General features: G+C 38.2%; 3 protein-coding genes across 4 annotated transcripts; 2 read left to right on the forward strand and 1 right to left on the reverse strand.

Annotated features, from left to right (window-relative positions):
• The first annotated feature begins 349 nt into the window (after positions 1–349).
• LOC136283622 (beta-4C adrenergic receptor-like) lies at positions 350–1,772 on the forward strand. Its single transcript, XM_066172761.1, has one exon. The coding sequence runs from the start codon at positions 433–435 to the stop codon at positions 1,393–1,395; it is 963 nt and encodes a 320-aa protein (XP_066028858.1). The 5' UTR covers positions 350–432; the 3' UTR covers positions 1,396–1,772.
• An 80-nt stretch (positions 1,773–1,852) lies between these two features.
• LOC131793606 (glycine receptor subunit alphaZ1-like) lies at positions 1,853–9,308 on the reverse strand. Its single transcript, XM_059111033.2, has 9 exons — positions 9,112–9,308; positions 8,585–8,727; positions 6,733–6,824; positions 6,287–6,354; positions 5,765–6,000; positions 5,227–5,309; positions 4,830–4,964; positions 3,971–4,308; positions 1,853–3,419 (listed from the first exon to the last, which is right to left on the reverse strand). The coding sequence occupies exons 2-9, from the start codon at positions 8,689–8,691 to the stop codon at positions 3,111–3,113; spliced, it is 1,368 nt and encodes a 455-aa protein (XP_058967016.2). The 5' UTR covers positions 8,692–8,727; positions 9,112–9,308; the 3' UTR covers positions 1,853–3,110.
• Positions 9,309–12,453: 3,145 nt separating this feature from the next.
• LOC131793694 (uncharacterized) lies at positions 12,454–17,470 on the forward strand. 2 transcript variants are annotated; one of them, XM_059111150.2, is made up of 7 exons: positions 12,454–12,667; positions 13,710–13,793; positions 14,019–14,089; positions 14,264–14,356; positions 15,262–15,356; positions 16,312–16,417; positions 16,998–17,470. In XM_059111150.2, the coding sequence occupies exons 1-7, from the start codon at positions 12,532–12,534 to the stop codon at positions 17,187–17,189; spliced, it is 777 nt and encodes a 258-aa protein (XP_058967133.2). In that variant the 5' UTR covers positions 12,454–12,531; the 3' UTR covers positions 17,190–17,470. The 2 variants fall into 2 exon arrangements, with proteins under 2 accessions (XP_058967133.2, XP_058967134.2); XM_059111151.2 differs by lacking the exon at positions 12,454–12,667 and adding an exon at positions 12,807–12,970.
• Positions 17,471–17,541: the final 71 nt, after the last annotated feature.

The following is a 17,541-nucleotide window of genomic DNA, read 5'->3' on the forward strand; positions in this document are numbered from 1 at the left end:
AATGAATACCACAAAAAATCTGAATATAATTCGTTTGAAAGGCGTACGTTATTTGACACAGACTCTAATACAAGATTTAAAATGTAAATATGGGCTGATCGAGCCAAACCCTAATCTAGGCTGAATGTATCACAATTTTACGGTATAGTGTAAACAGTTAAATAATAATATTACCACTGCTTCATTATCTTTCAATTTTTCAGTTTTTGAGTCTTGCCTGGGGGAGTGGAGAAGGGAGAATTATTTTATAAAAAGGGCTCAATAAAACATTCTAGAACTAACGAACTAATGATGTTCGCAGCTGTGTCATAAAGATCTCGTGTCCTTTTCCTACTGAACGTAAGACGAGGCATATCAATACCATCAATACAAAATGCCCATCACGTATTTTAGTTAAATATTGACAAATCACTCTTTTTTTTGTCATAAAATATGATGGAAAACTTTTTCACGAACAACTCTGGTATCGTAAACAAAACGCTTGACGACGGTTTATGTCATCCCCACATCACATTCGAAAATGAAAACACTCCAAATCTTTTCATCGTCCTCAATTCCACCGCGAACATCATCCTGATGATAGTATCGATCATAGCAAACAGCTCGGTGATAGCAGCAGTGTGGAAAACGCCTTCCTTACGGTATCCTTCAATTTTGTTTCTTTGTAATCTGGCATTGTCTGATGTTATTGTTGGTTTGGTGGTAGAGCCTTTATTTATCACGGTGGAATTGTTAAAACTTCATGGTTATCCAAAAGGAGATAATTGTAGGCTGCAGACGGCATTTATCACCATTGGACGTTTAGTTGGAGAGGTTTCGTTTGCGACCGTAACTCTTACAAGCGTGGATAGATTCCTAGCAATTCACTATCCCCTGAGGTACGACACCATCGTCACTAACTCTCGGGCATACTTTATCGTTATTTCGTGTTGGGTCGTCTGTGCTTTTTGTTCTAGTTTGAACCACTGGAGCTGGAAGGCATATAGGTGTGTAGTAGTCGTTTTCATGGCAGTGTTTCTCGGTATATCTACAGTCATCCAAATTAAGATCTATCGAATCGTCCGCCGCCACAGAAGAGAAATCCAGGCTCAGGAACAAGCAGTACACATAACACACCATTTCAACTTGGTGCAGTTCACTAAATCATGCGTTAACACGTTCCTTGTGTACTGTGTCGTATTACTGTGTTACTTGCCGTTTTTCATCGTTTGTATTTTGAGCTCTATAGACGATAAGGTAATTTCGCCGCTAGTGTGGAAACTGGTTCACACAGCTATGTTTCTAAACTCAGCTCTGAATCCGTTCCTTTACTGCTGGCGACTCCCAGCTATAAGAGGTCCCGTTATGCTTTTAGTCAGGAAGATTTTCTGCCCCAAGAAAGTCACCACGGGGTAAAACTGACGTATATAACAAGAACTGAAGTATATAACAAGAGAAGATATTCTGCAAACTCCAAGCAACGGTTTTTAATAATTAAATACAGTCGAATTGTATTTTCATGTAAAGTTAAAATCTGTTTGCTCGTCAGTTGAAAACACGGCTTGTATAACGAAAGCACTTTGATATAGGATTAGTTAAACAGAGGTGTTCAGTAAAAGTTAGACCTCGCAGTCAAGATTATCAAAAAGCAAAAAAAGGTTATTAGGGCGCGTTTGTAATTATCTCAGTCATAGAAAAATGAAAGGGCCAGACAAAGTCTAGAGCACTTACATGCTAGTTGTCCCTTAATACGATACTAGAAAATCTCTGACTCTTCTGTATTAGTAATTTGAAATTTATTTAACCAATTTACCTACCAAAATGTTGAAAAAAAATTTAAAAGTCAAATCATGCATTAAATATATGCATGCACTGATAAAAGGAAAAACATTGTTTATAATAATTCTTTGAGTGGTGAGTCATACAGAAGCTCACCAAAACCTATTTTCGTTTCATTGATTATGTTACACTTCCTTTTTCTTAAGAGGAGATCTTTCTCATTACAGAGTAATTGAACATGTACAAGTCCTTGCTTTTGTAATCTCAAACACATTTTAAAGACTGCGCGAGGTGGAGTTTGTTTTCAAGCATTAGCATAAGTTCATCAGAGATGCATTGCTTTTCATTTCGCATCGTGCGAGTCATGATTTCGGGCTTGAAAAGAAGACCACTTTTTGTGACAGAATACTTAAATTTGCTGATTCCTTCGAAAGATTTGTGTGCCATAGATTTGGTATTTGGTAAACATTTTTAACTTAGCCACTGAAAAATCATTTTTAATGAAAGTTCGTTAGTTTAATGGTACTATGATCTAATAAAAGCTGAACAAAGAGACAGCGGACTGGGGCTAGATATCGCATTCTTGTGGTCGTAACGTCCTATATGTACTATGAACTAAAAGTGCCCCCAGAGTATTAGCACACCGATTCTACTGAAAATAAAAGGTTTTATATAAAGAAGTGTAAAATCTATCAGAATAAAAAAAGGGTGGCTTGATCAGAATTTTTCGAATCATTGGTGCAAAAATCTAGCTTTGATCCTCACTTTAAGATAAGAGAAGGTGTGGTCCTTTCTAAGTGGTTTTGCTACGTTTAATCAATAAACTGCATATTTGCGTAGTTTACAATCACGACCGGCTTTAGTAGTCCAAAGTTTTCTCTTTCATCTCAACTCTCAACTCTCGGCTCTCTTTTTCGGAGCCTGGGTACGACATTTCGGTGAGCTACTGCTTGGTTATCTTTGCCAACCTACTCGTGGAATTAAATATTTGATCATATTAGTTGTTTTCCATCGTAAGATCTGCCAACTAGCTTTGTGACCTTTCCCTCCAGGCTTTGACATATCCAACTTTTACAGCACCTTTCAAGATTGCATCACTTTGCGATAAAACCTTCCGCTTTCATTATGACATGCGTTTTAGGTCTATGTAACAACTGGTCCAGATTTAAACAAAAGAAACTTTCCGAAGTCCCTCTACGATTCGTCCAAGCTTCTAGATGATATTCGCTGAAAGAACCATCTGCAAGTTTCCTGATGATGTTACAACTGTTCCCGATTAAAAGCAAAGAAACTTTCTGAAGTCGGCTCTACGATTCGTTCAAGATACTATATGATGTTTGCGCGAAGAACCGTCAGCAGATTCCTTGATCACCGACCTTTGATCCACAGTACGTAAACCAGTAGATAACATTGAATATTGCAAAAAGTAGAGGAAAGGCAACCCGTGAATAGCTCTCCAGTGATTTGTAATTGAACTGGATATAGTACAATTTGGCCTCTTGCACGATAGACTTGCGCCTAAGGGTGTGTCCCCTCTCCTCATTACTGCGTAACGTTACAGGAAGTTGTACAGTGCTCGAGCTAGAAAAGCTTCCGTTGACCATTCCTTCTTCAGAGTCTTGAGATTCTACTGGATTGCCAAATTTGACTAGCTTACACGGCTGAAATTAAAAGAAAGGAGAAGAAGAATTGATTAATTCAAAATAACACCATCCTTGGATTAGGCAAGGAAAGGTTCGCTGAAGAAATTACCCCCTTAACAATACTGTTATCCAAATCCCCACATAAGTTCTTTCCCATGCTAGTGATTCGTTCTAAATTTAGAACGAATGTTACTTATGAGAAGATTTAGAATAAGGTTCAGGTAACGAGAACGGCAAAATTTACCTCTGATCTCTCCTTCAACTCTTTAAAACCTTACGTGACAGGACGGAAAACGCGTGGACTGTAAGTACCTCCCGTTGTCCCATACAAAGCCTTAGAAAACTTTTCTAAGGCTTTGTATGGAACAACGGGAGGTACTTACAGTGCACGCATTATCCGTCCTGTCATGATAGATTTAACATTCAAAAGGAAAATAAATAAACTTCCAACACAAATGCAAATATTTGCCATTACTGCATAAAAAGGTGGAGAGAAAAAATGCAACTCTTGTCCGTCGCTGTTTGTGTAAAAGTATTTCTCCACCTGTCCGAAACACAAATATCAATACCTCATTGAGATCGGATTCCTGGTATTTGACCAATGCGCAGTGCACCGCCGCGTACTCCATCAGGCTTGCAAAAACGAACACAAAACTCGTGATGACGTACACATCAAGAGCAGTTGCGTACGAAACATTTGGAGTTGCACCTCCTCCATGAAGGTAGTTGCCCATGGCTAGAATGGTGATGACTCCGAGAGAAACACGAGCTGGGGTAGACTCGGGATCAATCCAGAATGAAATCCAACTAAGAAGTACGACTAAAGTTACAGGCAGATAAAACCCATAGACATAAAACATTAGGCGTCTCTTGAATACAAATGTTGCCTCTGGCTCTGAGAAAACTCCTGGAGAGAAAAAGAAATGTGAGTATACTTAATTGATCACTCCCCGAATAAGGCTTCTCAGGGTGTAAGAAAATTGAAACAGGGCGAATAAACGTAAAAAACCCCAACTGGCAGGCGGCAGACAAGTGGGCTGCATAAAAAGTGCGGCTAAAGAGTTGAACACGATAGAACCGTGACAGAGAGTAAGTAGTTGGTACATGGTTAGAACCTGGGGCTACCTCACAGGAAATAAAGAAAACAAAATTACCTTCTAGCTACCAAACACTTATTCGAAAACAGATTAAATTACTGAATTTGGAGACGAATCAGGGTATAAGGCTCTGAGTGCAAAACTTGCTCCACTCGTACTTGCCTAATCACTTTATCCTCTCTTTCATCTACTTGGTCATACAACCGCAGAAAATTTAGGAAGTAAAAAAGATTAAGTCATGATTTGATTTTCACCAGAATTTTATTGGGAAGAGGTAACAACTCCCGCTGCCTATTCAGAGCAAAAAGACAAAATGTAATTCATCTCAAACCTGTATTGTACACTCCTTTACGATCCTTGCTCACCACACGGTTGAGGTCGTATTGAGGAATCTCCAGCTCTTCGGGAACAATCACTCCTTGGCCGTTTCTCCATCTTACTAAGACGTTATCCTCTGTCTGTGAATCTTATAAGAGTAAGAAACACAAACATTTCCATAATTATTATGTCCTGATGGCCAGAGTACTAGTTATCATCTGTAAGGCCCCCTTTTTCTATACAAAACGTGTTCATTGAACTTTCCGTCCTCATTAGAAAACGGAAACGATGTTTGCTGGTCACACTGCGTTGGCTAAATTTGAGAATGTAACAATTGCCTGGATATGAGCTTGCACATGACAAAGGCCTTATTTTTCCACAAAAAAAATATGAAAAGCATTTGTGCTTACAAGAACCAACGTAGAAATGACAGGTTTGACGATCCATAGGAAATTCGCGGAAGTTCATTTGACATGCCAGCACGGTTGTAATTCTGTAAGTAGAGATAAATAAAATGCCACCATGTATTTAGTTATCTTTTATTTTTATTTTTGCACAAAGCAAATAAACGAACAACGCATGAAGGAACCTCAAAGTATTCCAGGGGTGAGAATGTTCCATGAATGAGATGCCACAACACTGTTTGCATAGGTAATAACATGCAGATTTCGAGTGCTAATTTTGTGCTAATAAGCACGAGTAAACTTTTCAAAAACAACAAAATTGCACGAGTCCGTAGGGCGAGTGCAATTTTGCAAGAGAAATTGCAAGAGAAATCATGTTATTTCTTGTTAATAATGTACATAAAAAGCATCACAGAAAGTCAAGACAGACAAAAATTTGGAGAGCGTGCGCGCGCTATTTTTAATTTGCACTCGTGTTACACTGACACCCGTTTCCACCCAATCAGAAGCACTTAGCTTTTTCTTGTACATTATTATTACTGACCTTGCACTCAGCAGAATACTCCCATCCGGGCTGACGCCAAACAACACATTTTGCGTGGGTACCATGTGAAAACGAGCATCTTTACTGTTCCTGAAATATAGGTCGGGCTGCCAAACGTATTTGCTTAATTCAGGGCTCAGAATAACTCTCTGATTTATTCCCTTGTCTGGCAGTGGTTGATAAGTGAGACGGGAATCTTTCCAGCGTTGTCTAAAGAACATGTCCAAAGAAAATTCCTAGGAGGAGAGGAAAGGTTGTGTTAAGTGATTTCGTCAGCCGGACTTCCATGTGATCCTATGTCGTGTAAATTGCATTTTCGATCATCCTTAAAATTTCCTTTTGCCTGTCTTTACTCGTCTAATCCAGCTTCCAAAACGAAGGGTATCGCGGAATCTCGATAGCTGACTCTGGAATTTATTTCCTTGACTTGTTTTTAGGGATATTTGGTCAAAATGAAAATGAGAAAGGGCGGGAAAAACCCTTCATTTTTCCTTTCACAATTTTCGGAAAAATTTTGCTTACCATATCTTTTTCGTCGATAGAGCTCACACTTGAAATGTATGTCTCAATATCGATCACAACTGGACCTCCTGCAAGAAAGAGGAAAGGTAAAGAAATCAACACCGATCTGTAGCCTATTCAAAGCAACATCAGTTTCCCCAGCGCTGTAGGTTACATTGTCATTTGCCAAAAGGAGGCGGTTGACGACTTTTCGCTTTGTATAATGTCATTTACCAAGTCGAAATTCAGACTGATAAAGTACTTAAGTAATTATTACAGTAAATAGAAGAAACTCTCAGAGTTCTGTTCTTTCCCGTTGTCTTCACCCCTCCCTAGCAGCCGCTAAATCTCGGGCGTCATTTTTTTATGCCTTGGTCATTCTCAAAACTGAGACTCTTGAGAAAAATGGCTCAAATTATTGTTACCATTAGAATCTTTCATGAGATTCACTCGGATATGTTGCTTACCGGTCACATTCGGTCTCACGGATCCATCATAGTCCTTATTTTTTATCCAAACAAGAAGATCTTCAGCACTTCTATTACAACTTTTCTGGCATCTGATAAAACACACCAATAACAAAATCTTCATCATCATTATCATCATTACTGTAGGAAGGAGATAGTACCATACAGAAAAGAAATCTCTAATTATTAAGTACAGAGAGCTTTTATACACAAACAACCCCATTATGTGTGGCCACTTCATTTCACTAACACGAGAATTTAAGGGAGTAATGCCCTTACGATGAGCATCCGATTGGAGGCAGCTTTCCCAGTCTTTACTCGATTAACGCTCAGTTTACCACCCTTTCTGTACCTCTCATTTCGGCTATAAGGAACGATTTCCTGAGCAGGTGGGAAAATTTTTTTAGCAGGTGATATATAAAGTAGCTGTCCTCCACCCCCTCCCTTCCCTCCCCCAGGACACAGCCCCGTTGAGTCTTGCTCTGTCCCTTCGATCTCATACTAGCCTATGAAAATATAAGACCTCTACAAACATGACAAATTTTTTTCAAGAGGAACAAAACAATTTGTTCTATCTGAAACGAGCAGGTGGTGCTAATTAACTCCTTTTCCGCCCTCTTACACCTCAACAAAACCACAAAACCGCACTTTTACACGTCGAGGGAATACAGTTATTCGCGATGAACTGACGGTTTTATTGAGCCAAGTGCCAGGATGTTAAAGCCTTTAAGAATTTTAAATGTGAAAATTCTATACTCATAAATGTTTCCACACGTGAGGTTTAGTAAATAAAGCAGAATTGTAGTTTAGGCTCATGCTTCGAAAATATTAGAAGCACAACTATTCTAAAATACCAAACACACTAAGAAAAGCGCATGTCCAAATCGAGATAGGTTAAAGCATTTTTGCTCAGAAGTTTAACTTTCAAAAATTTTTTCATATTCTATAATTTGCGTCGCATGTATGAAAAAAAAATTATTATTTAGAAAAAATTCATATTCAACTGCGAACACATGCGTTGATCCGTCTACGAGAAGAATACTGGAAAGGAAAATCTTCCTATTTTTGCTTTTTATTAGCTGTGAAAGCAACGTATTATAGGGGAGCAACAAAACTCGTTGGTAGAGTTTGCTTAGAAAACAGCATTAGCCTTTTGGATGACCTTCTAAAATGTAAACCCTTTTATTTCTAAATTTGTCTCAATGCCCGGCAGCCAGAAAAAGAAATTAGCTGTCCCCCCCTGTCCCAGAAGTTGGAAATTTTCACAGAATTTCCCCTGAACAGTTCTTTAAACTTCTTAAGAGTATCAAACGTTTGTTTAGAAAGGTCAAGCGACTCCAAAACTTGCTTTGGTTATTTAGTGGACGAATTTTTCGAGCTAGTGAAAATCGTATAATTGCTAAGTTTTCGACTCTTGGAAAATATCCCTGGCCTCCCGGGCATTTATTCCATTTTAAGAGCGCGCCAGACTGCGGGGCATTCAGACACTGCGTTTCCTTTTGGGTGCAAGTTCTTCATTTGCATCCATCAGGACTGATTAGTCAGCTTCGTGAAACGTGCGAATGGCAGAAACGCCTGCAGTTCAACTCGCCTATTTCGTATGCTGGTTTAAAAGCACATTGGAATATCGGTTTGAAGTTTGTTGAAAATTGCGGTATTAAACAACCTATTGGAATGGAACACACGAATCGAACGAAGGACACGCGAGGATCAATCATTTAAGGAGCGCGCCTTTCGATAGTGCCTTGAGCTCTTGGCACGAATATGTGATAAAACTATCTTGTATTTTAGGATAAACTTGTAGAAATCATTAAAAAATCAGATTTTTATTGAAACAATTATTCATACGTACCCTTCCACTGCGAGCCGCAGTAAACTGGCTGAGAAGAAACAGATCAAAATAACACCACAAGGAAATTTTCCTCCAAAGTTTATATGCAACTCTGAGTCAAAGCGCATCCTCTAGTGAATGGTTTTTGGGCTTCACTCGAATACCTAGGGAAAATATTAAAATGAGAGGCGTACAGATGGCTATAACGTGGAACGTCACGCATCAGCTCTCCAAAGGCTCAACTTTAATGGCCATTTTTAAAACACTCTATTCAGAACATATCGATTAAGTATCCGTCTTATAGACAGTACTTTAACTCTTGTTGTTATAAACCTTACGATTTTCGCAATTATGTATTGGAAGCAATTGTTAATTACAAAAACGATTATTAAACCCCAACCGACAGATTCGCAGATCGACGAGTATTGAACCTCCTTGACAAAGAAAGAGCAATTGTTGTCGTCTGATCTTGTGCATGATGTCTAGTATTTTTAAAACAGAGGTGCAATGCTTGCAGAAGAGAGAAGTTCGACGAAAATGTCACTTACTTGTCACCTTCAGAAGGTCTTGCAAATATACTCCAGGGTCAAAGAAAAGCAGGGGTCCTAGTTGTGATGTCGCAACAGATAACCATGCTGATAACATTAAGAGTGTGAACTGAAACTGTAACTGAATAACAAGCTTCAGAAATTTTTCTTCTTATAAACCCTTGCTAATCCCCTCCTTGCATTCAAGTGCGAAATGTTTGCTAAATAACGTTTTCACACCAGCAGACCTGTCTTAAAATAAATTATATTGCATCGTTTGCGGGAAGTTGTGACATAAAAGGAACCTATCATTTATTAATGCCAAGAAACCGCCAATGTCTCACTTCGAGTCGAAGTCGCGCATCCAGTTATGCCTGACAGCAATGGGACGTAAATAAAGGAGATATTCATGAACTTCATCAACGAATAATGAGAACTAAGAGTTACTGTTATGACTTCGAAGAGAACGGTCAAATTGTTTTTTATGTGCCCAAACAAACTCGCTATAAAGTTTAGCTGTCTACTGTTTACGTAAAAGTAATTTGTTCGAAAATTAGGCGCAGCAAGACGTAAAATAAACTGCAGGTGTTCGGCTGACTCGTAGACAGATTTGACTGAATATATATTTTTAAACCCATTGGCTATGTGTTTCGAAAAACTAAATCGTGCTGTAGTGCTTTGACTTTCGTGTGGTGGTCGTTATTATACTCTAAAGGATAGGCGTCGGGTCTATAAAGTAATCCTTGATTGTGAGGGTACGTTATATTTTCAGAAAGAAAACAATTCTCATTCGTTAATTTTTCATAGATGTTGCATGAGCGAAAAAAATTAACAACATCACTAGGTAAAAATTGTTGTAGTTTACTAAACAAGAATTTAGCTGTGTGGAGAAGCGAGTGTTTTTTAAACATATTTTCATGTCAGATCTGAGGGACACAAATATGTCACAAAACTGACTACAGCCTGATTTAGACTCGTATTATTCAGTTGTAAAATGTTAATTTCTCTAGTTTATTGAAGGCTAATCTGCGGTTTTTGGTTTGAAGCTAGTGACGCTCGTAACTGGGCTGGCATCTAAAAATATTAGAAGTGGAACTGAAATGACGGGTTAATGGATTTATCTTTAAAAAGTCTTATCTAAGCCCATCCAAAGTGTAATATCCCGTCTATGGATCATTGGTGTTGTTTGAAACTGCCAACTGAATCGACATTAATTGCTTTTTTCAATTGTAATTCAAGGTTCATTTTGAAATTGTGTGACATCCTAAAAAGTATGTTTTCGGTTGTTGTTCATTCAATTCCCATTTGTTTAAGTCTTTTGGAGAATTGTTAATAAGAGTTTTAAATGAGTGGGTGGGTAATTGTTATTCAATGAATTGTTGAAATCCATGGATAGTAAAATAAATTGTTTTGTAGGTGTTAATTAATGTCAAGTAAACGGTTTGTAAATGCTGCGCTGTGAATTGGTTGGTTATTTCTACCAAATTTTTGGAGGACCTATTTTGACATCAGTTTTGTAAAGTGCAATCGAAGTTAATCTTAAATTAACGGTTTCCTTTCCCAGATATAACAAAAGTATTTTGTAAATTATGTATAGAATTAAAATTCGTTGAACTTTTATCAACAGGTTTACAAGGTCTTACAGCAAGTGAATAAAAAAATATTTTCCGAGTCGAGCATGAAAACAGCATGATGGTGTACTCGTTAGTCTAACTGGTAAATCGTTCCTGTCCATATCTTTCATGCAAATAGTCCCCCTTGCATGATTTGGTAACACACCAATTCGGACACATAAAAGCTAGTTAACCTTCTATTGAGGAACGATATGAAACTTATAGCTTTCCTTGCCACACTAAATTGAAGACAGCAGGGAGAGAAAGACGGGGGGGAGGGGGGGAGGCCCTAGTTTCGTTTCACGCACGAACTGAAGAAAAATTCACACGACACGTGCATTTTAAATAGCAATTCACACTTCACGAATTAAAAAGGGAAAAGTTCAAATCTCACCTTACCTTGCCTTGTTTTAAATTTCACGCGTCACGTATAAATCCTTTTCCACTCTCCAAATTATCAATATCGCATCACATTTTACATAGCGCGATTTAAAGGTATTTACTGAACTAACCGAAAAACCAGAAAGCCAAAAAAGTGCAACGAACATAAACAAAGACTATATGGGCTTAACGAGGGCTAACGCCGAAAAAAAAAAAAAAAATGAATGTATAAAAAAGCTCAGTTTTAACTATGTGTTCTAGAAACCATTTGTTAAGCAATGATACTAAAACTGCATAGCGTCGAAAAAGACACCAAAAAATTTCCCTCCATACTACTGAAGTACAGTGGCCCATAGTACGGTGGCTCATAACAGAGGACATGCTATCCCGGCCAGTTTTTAAATTCAATTTTATTGCGCAATAAAATCGAAACATCGCGCGATAAATGATAAATTATCGAACGATAAATGATAAATTGTCGCACGATAAATGATAAATTATCGCGCGATAAATGGGAAACTTGTTGGGTGCCACGTGATCGGCTGTCACGCATGTTGTTTCTGTGGACGAGAATGGCTGCAACAGTTGAAGAGGTATGTTTTGAGGTCAATAGTTCGTTTTGTTTTCGTGAAAAGATCATCGAGTAGTACTTTGCCATACTTCTACGACACATAGCTCGGTGAATCAGTACAGTAAACCTTGATTTTGCGAAATCTTACGAGACAATTTCAGAGATAGCTGTCAGCGTCTGAAAACAAGTGTGGATTATCTAATCTTTCTGATAACATAGCAGGTTTGTTAATTTCTAGATGTCACCTCTTCATCGCCAACCCCGTTAAGAAAGTACTCTTCAACTGTTGCAACCGTTGTCGTCTCGTCCACGGAGACAACGTGCGTGACTGCCGATCATTCGGTGGCCCATAGAGGACATGTCACATTTTTTTATCACGCGAATAATGGAATACATCGAGCGATAAATGATAAATTATCTCGCGATAAATAATAAACTATCGCGCGATAAGTGAAAAATTATTGCGCGATAAATGGGAAACCTGTTAGGTGGCACGTGATCGGCTGTCATGCACTTTGTTTCCGTGGACGAGATGCCAATGGCTGCAGCAATCGGAAAGTTCTTTCTTAGTCTAGAAATTTACAAACCTGCAATGTAATGAGCCCCCGTACTCGCTTCATTCATGGTCTCACCTCATACCATTTATTCAAACCATTTTATACGATGGACACGGTCATAATGAAATGTATTCAACAACAGCATTTCCTTTCCGTTACCCTGAAGTCCATGCCACAGTTTTTTTCTCATTATGTATTACCGCCATTTGGAAGCATGGATAATTCAATTGCGTAACGCCGACCATGGAGTTACGGACACACGAATCGTGTTATTGAGTGCCAAACATCGTCAACTTCGATTTTTTAACGCTATTTTTTGATGGCTTTACGAAGAACAGTCTTATGTAAGTATATCAGCCAACCAGGAAGCGCACGGGCTGTTTGGATAAACCCCGCACGATGTGAAATAGGAAAATATTGCAGTCGACTATGGAGGAGCTCTGCTGTAACGAGAGGTATCCTGCAGTACGTTATTTAGTGAATACTGGATCATATCGTTAATTACTAGACGTGCTAGATAACAAAGATTTAAAAAATGAAATTCTTTCTAATATAAGTTAAATTTTGTTATTATGAACCTTGTGCAGAGGAGGAAAATTTCACGTTGTGTGACGTGATATCGGCTTTGGTGAGCATCGATCATGAACAAAAATCAAACATTCTGTTCCCTAGCGAGGCATGGTTAGAAATTTAAATTCCCATTCAACGCAAGGGTTCAATATTTGATCTAGGCAAACTTAATACTATCAACTTCGATTGTGAGTGCCTTGATGTTTGTTACAGCAATGAATGGTTAAATTTTATCTTTGTAGAAAATTGTTAAGTGCAGCATGGTCACTTAATAAGATTTTAATGAAATTTCCGAAGAATGAGAGGAAATTAAGGACATTAAGAGGAAACCGCGCCAGAGAATTGAGAGAAAGTGCCTTTGCTTATAAAACTGAGTGGCTGCTTTCCCTCTTTTTCCAGTAGTATGATAGATCAGTTTCGAGACTGCACATTTATGCAAATTTTGGGCGAACTGATGCACGCAACATTGTAAAAAGAATGCATCTTAATTTCCTTAAGGAGTAATTGCCTTTTCTTTGGCCCTCACTTTGGAGTACATTTTCACAGATAGACATGTGGGATATCTGTGAATGACCACAGTGGCCACTTTATCACGACTCGACAAAAATGTACAGTGAAAGTTTTTTTCCCACGAATTGTGATGAGCAACCTTGCTTTTTCTATGTGAAAATCAAACAAGAATCTAGTTTTCCAAACAATCTTAATCGGTTAAGATCTATCTTATTAGCTAGCGCCAGATTTTAAAATAAATTCTCTCAGATTTAATTTTATTCCAATAATAACCCTGTGGACGCTTGCAGTGTCGTTTCTTAAATGCTGGATTGGACTCTGTACTTGAGTTTTTGGAACTAAGGGAAGCGTGTGGCTAGTGTACATACGCGTTAACATGGAACGCTCTTACTGTCAAATTTCTCATCTTTTTGGAAGTTTTAGGAAGACGGAATCCATTCACATGGTATAATGAGATGCTTGAGAAGTATCCAATACGAACAAAGTGCATTACTTCAGGAGGTAAAAAAAACTGAGAGTTAATTAAGGTTTCAACTCTAGCATGATTACTATAATGGGCCTTCCTAATTAAGTTAAACTCACATGAATTCTTTTGAGTAAAAAATTGAGACTTTATTCCCCTCCTCCCCCTGCCCCTATCATGTAACAACCTCAGATAAAAACCTATCAAACATACATCAATGTAATGTCAAGCAGTGATGTTCATCTCCCTCATTACTTTTACAGTGCTGTATGGCGTGGGAGACTACATTGCCCAAAGAGCCATGGCCAACAATGAAAATGGTTTCAGTGATAAGGTACATGTGATATGTAGCCCTCTACCAATTCAAGTACTGTAAATTTTAAGTAAATTGGCTCAATGCTAGTGGAATCTTTTTTTTCATTGAGGCTTTTGTCAAGAACTCTTAAATTTAGGCATACTGGCTAGCTTCAAATTCTTACTTTGAATTACTTTAATGATTTTCTTACAGCGTCTTTTAAGAGCTGTTATTTATGGTTCAGCTATCATGGCCCCTCTTGCCCATGTGCATTTCAACTTTTTGGAGTGGTTGGTTGTAGAAAAGGTAAGAAGTTGATTTATTTACTCAAAATTTAACCATAATTATAGTATTAATTTTGTGGGCAACAGGGTAGCCTAAAGGTTGGTGCCCTGGACTCCAGGTTGAGATGTCTGGGTTCACCATCAAGCTGAGTCATTGCATTGTGTTCTTGGGCAAAGCAAATAACTTTCACAGAGCTTTTCTCCACCTAAAATTATAAATGGATAAAGGTGAATTTACAGGGAAGGTTGATGAAATGCAGGGGGGAACCACCTTGTGATGGACTGGCATCAGGGGCAGGGGTAATACTTCTAGTCCCTTTGTGTTAGGGAAACTGGAGTAAGCTTTAGCTGCATGGGTCTCTTGACTCAAGTATAGACTCAAGTACAGACTTAAACGTCATGTCAAAAATTCAAATACACTGTCCAATAGGACCACTTTTGTAAAAATATATAATATTTGAGGTGAGAGGCTTTATCCTGTACTCTCCCCTCCCTCCACACCCAATTTCTGCCTTTTTTAAAAAAATGTTAGACTCTCAACTGAACCCTCATGCACTATACAAGTGGGAAGGGTGGAAGAGATGAATGACAACACTCCACACCCTCATTCAGGAGCTTTATTTTGTAGTCTAAGAGGATCTGTATTTGTAGTTAACACTCCTGGACATACCCAACATTCCTTACTAAACTATTTGGATAATCTGTCGATCTATCAGAATAAAGTGATCACATTACATACACCAGGAATAATAATCCACTTGAATTAATTCAATAATTGGTTAATTCATTACTTGAGTAATTGGTTAATTGGTTATTGTGTGTAATACATCATTGATTGAATGATAAGTTTTTGTTAGAGGAATCCTTAGAAGGTCAGCTGGTTGTCAGTTTCCAGTCTGTGGACAATTTGCTTTTTTCTTAATCTAGATAGCTGCAAGAGCTTCCCTTGTTCCTTTTGTGAAAATGTTCTTTGATCAGTTTGGGTACTGGGCTCCAGCTATAACTGTTGTGTATCATGTGAGGTTAGTGCATCAGCCTGACTTTACACTGAGACTTTTGCTACATTATTAATTTAGTGTTATAATTCATCATGTATTTCTTTTTCTCGCGCGCGATTGGTCTAAACTCATAACGTGACTAAATATTCCCCAGTTAAAACTAGGGAATATCCGAAAATATACCCCATGTAATATTCCCAAATTTTCAAGCCTACGTCCACTACGATAAGTTTTCTTTTTAAACGTAAGTTAAAAAACAAGAAAGCATTTTGTGGTTGTTACAGAAGAAGGGACATGTTTGTTTGTTCATAAATACTGAAAAGTGAACATCCCATGGAGCAAACGGTAAGCTGTTCTTAACGTTTTTCCCGCGCGTTGCAAAATATTTGAAGGATAAGAAACACATTAGCCTCCATTTGGCACAAAAATATACTGATTTATTATCCAACTGCACAAAGTAGCGTACAAATAACGCGCCAGTAGAGTACAAATATCCTGCGATATTGTACGGTTTTTTTGGACAGTTGGTTTTTCTGTACTGTAAAAAACCTGTTTAAGCAGTCGACAGCGCGCGCTAGCTTCTCTATCCGCTTTGCTTTTACCACCGTGTGAGAAATGAGCTGAAAGACTCCTTGTTTGTTTACTGGCCGTTAAAATACGGCATAAGTCGTTAAAATACTCAGCGATACTACACACCAAAACGTCTAATAAAATATATATCTTTGATCGGTTCCTTGAGCTTCGCTCACGGAAGACTGTTCGCATCTTAAAACAGAATTTCCCTGGACAAATATCCGTGCATATTTTGGCGCTAAATGAAGGCTATTGTTTATATCTACGCCTCTTCAAAAGGGATGATGAAACTATTTGAAGCAATCAAGAACGTCTTAGACATTTAAACTATGTATTACGACGGTACTTACGGTAAAGTGAGCTGGATGAAAGTTGAAATGAGCCTTTTTGTACAATTTTCTTACAGTATGGGAGCAATGGAAGGCCTTAGTTACAATGAAACAGTAGAAAGGCTAAAGAAACTTTATTGGCCAACTCTTAAGGCCTGTTGGATTATCTGGCCCATAGTTATGGTTAGTATGGTGTTAACCTAATATTATGGTCGATCGTAAGAACAAACTCAACCAATAAAGAGAAAAAAAAAACACCCATCAGCCAACCAATCAGGACCTTGGGAAATACAAGAAGAAGCTGAATAAGAACAGGATCGTTCTTTAAGTAAACAGGCGCGAAACCCGGTTATGTGAAGAGAAACGGGAGTGTCCTGCGTTCTTCCCTCTTGTTTGAGAGGGAAGAAGAGAAAATTTAATGCGTTAATTGAGGAGATTGAGAAGGTTTCCTTGAATTTTTAGCGCAAAAATAATGCGGTTTAAGTTGAATCCGTCCGTCTGTGTGAATTGAGAGCCTTTTGAAAGTAACTTTGCAAACCTCTGCCTTCTTGCGTTTTCATTTCTTTTCGCGTTTCTTCGGGCTTGAGCCAAATGCTTTTGCGCTTTTTGCAGATTGAAATACCCCCAGTTTCCCTCCCCACCTCGGTAAGCAATCGGTTTAAAGGAATAACAGTGCAACGTTATAAGAAAATTATCATGTGTGTCTTTCTTATCATATTTTTCTTTCCATTCCTTTTTGTAACATATTTTCCTTCTCATTCAGGTGGTAAATTTTAAACTTATTCCAGTGGCACATCAGTTAAACTTCTGCCTTGCTGTCAGCCTTGTCTGGGCGACTATTTTAAGTGTAATTCGTGCTCCAGACAGCTCGTCCTTAAGCAAACTTGAAGAAATTGAACCTGCGTGCGCAGAGGTTCTTTCTGTGTCACATTTACCCGTTGATGGAGCCCAATGAGACCTGGTGACGTCACAAGGAGACTAGATTTCCAAGACTGGTTTGAAACGAAGTCATCATTACGAACAAACTTTCTCTTGAGAACACTTTATAATTTTCTACCTTTCACATTAAAAAAAGGCGAATGATTTTTGAGTTCAGTACTCTCATTAACCTAGAGTCCCTATGTTTGAAACCGCAAGCGAAAACAGTTCTCATTTCCGTGAAAGCTCTCAGCTGTGGAATAAAAAATTATTAGATATTCCAATTAAAAGTTACCAATAAACTAAATACTCAAATTACTCGTTTGAATGCTCTGAGTGAGTGATTGAGTGATCACCCATATTTTTCGCTGAATGTTTGAATCAGGTCT

The sequence above is a fragment of the Pocillopora verrucosa genome, chromosome 9 (genome assembly GCF_036669915.1).
Source record: "Pocillopora verrucosa isolate sample1 chromosome 9, ASM3666991v2, whole genome shotgun sequence".
NCBI lineage: Eukaryota > Metazoa > Cnidaria > Anthozoa > Scleractinia > Pocilloporidae > Pocillopora > Pocillopora verrucosa.

Excerpts from the sequence above, each read along its gene's own strand:
- LOC136283622 (XM_066172761.1), top strand. The coding sequence starts at position 433 with ATGATGGAAAACTTTTTCACGAACAACTCTGGTATCGTAAACAAAACG.
- LOC131793606 (XM_059111033.2), bottom strand. The coding sequence starts at position 8,691 with ATGCGCTTTGACTCAGAGTTGCATATAAACTTTGGAGGAAAATTTCCT. Across the intron at positions 6,825-8,584 it reads CTGCGGCTCGCAGTGGAAGG|ATGCCAGAAAAGTTGTAATA; the intron begins GTACGTATGAAT and ends GTGTTTTATCAG. Across the intron at positions 4,965-5,226 it reads TCATTTCTACGTTGGTTCTT|ATTCACAGACAGAGGATAAC; the intron begins GTAAGCACAAAT and ends TACTCTTATAAG.
- LOC131793694 (XM_059111150.2), top strand. The coding sequence starts at position 12,532 with ATGGCTTTACGAAGAACAGTCTTATGTAAGTATATCAGCCAACCAGGA. Across the intron at positions 15,357-16,311 it reads ACTGTTGTGTATCATGTGAG|TATGGGAGCAATGGAAGGCC; the intron begins GTTAGTGCATCA and ends ATTTTCTTACAG. Across the intron at positions 16,418-16,997 it reads TTATCTGGCCCATAGTTATG|GTGGTAAATTTTAAACTTAT; the intron begins GTTAGTATGGTG and ends CTTCTCATTCAG.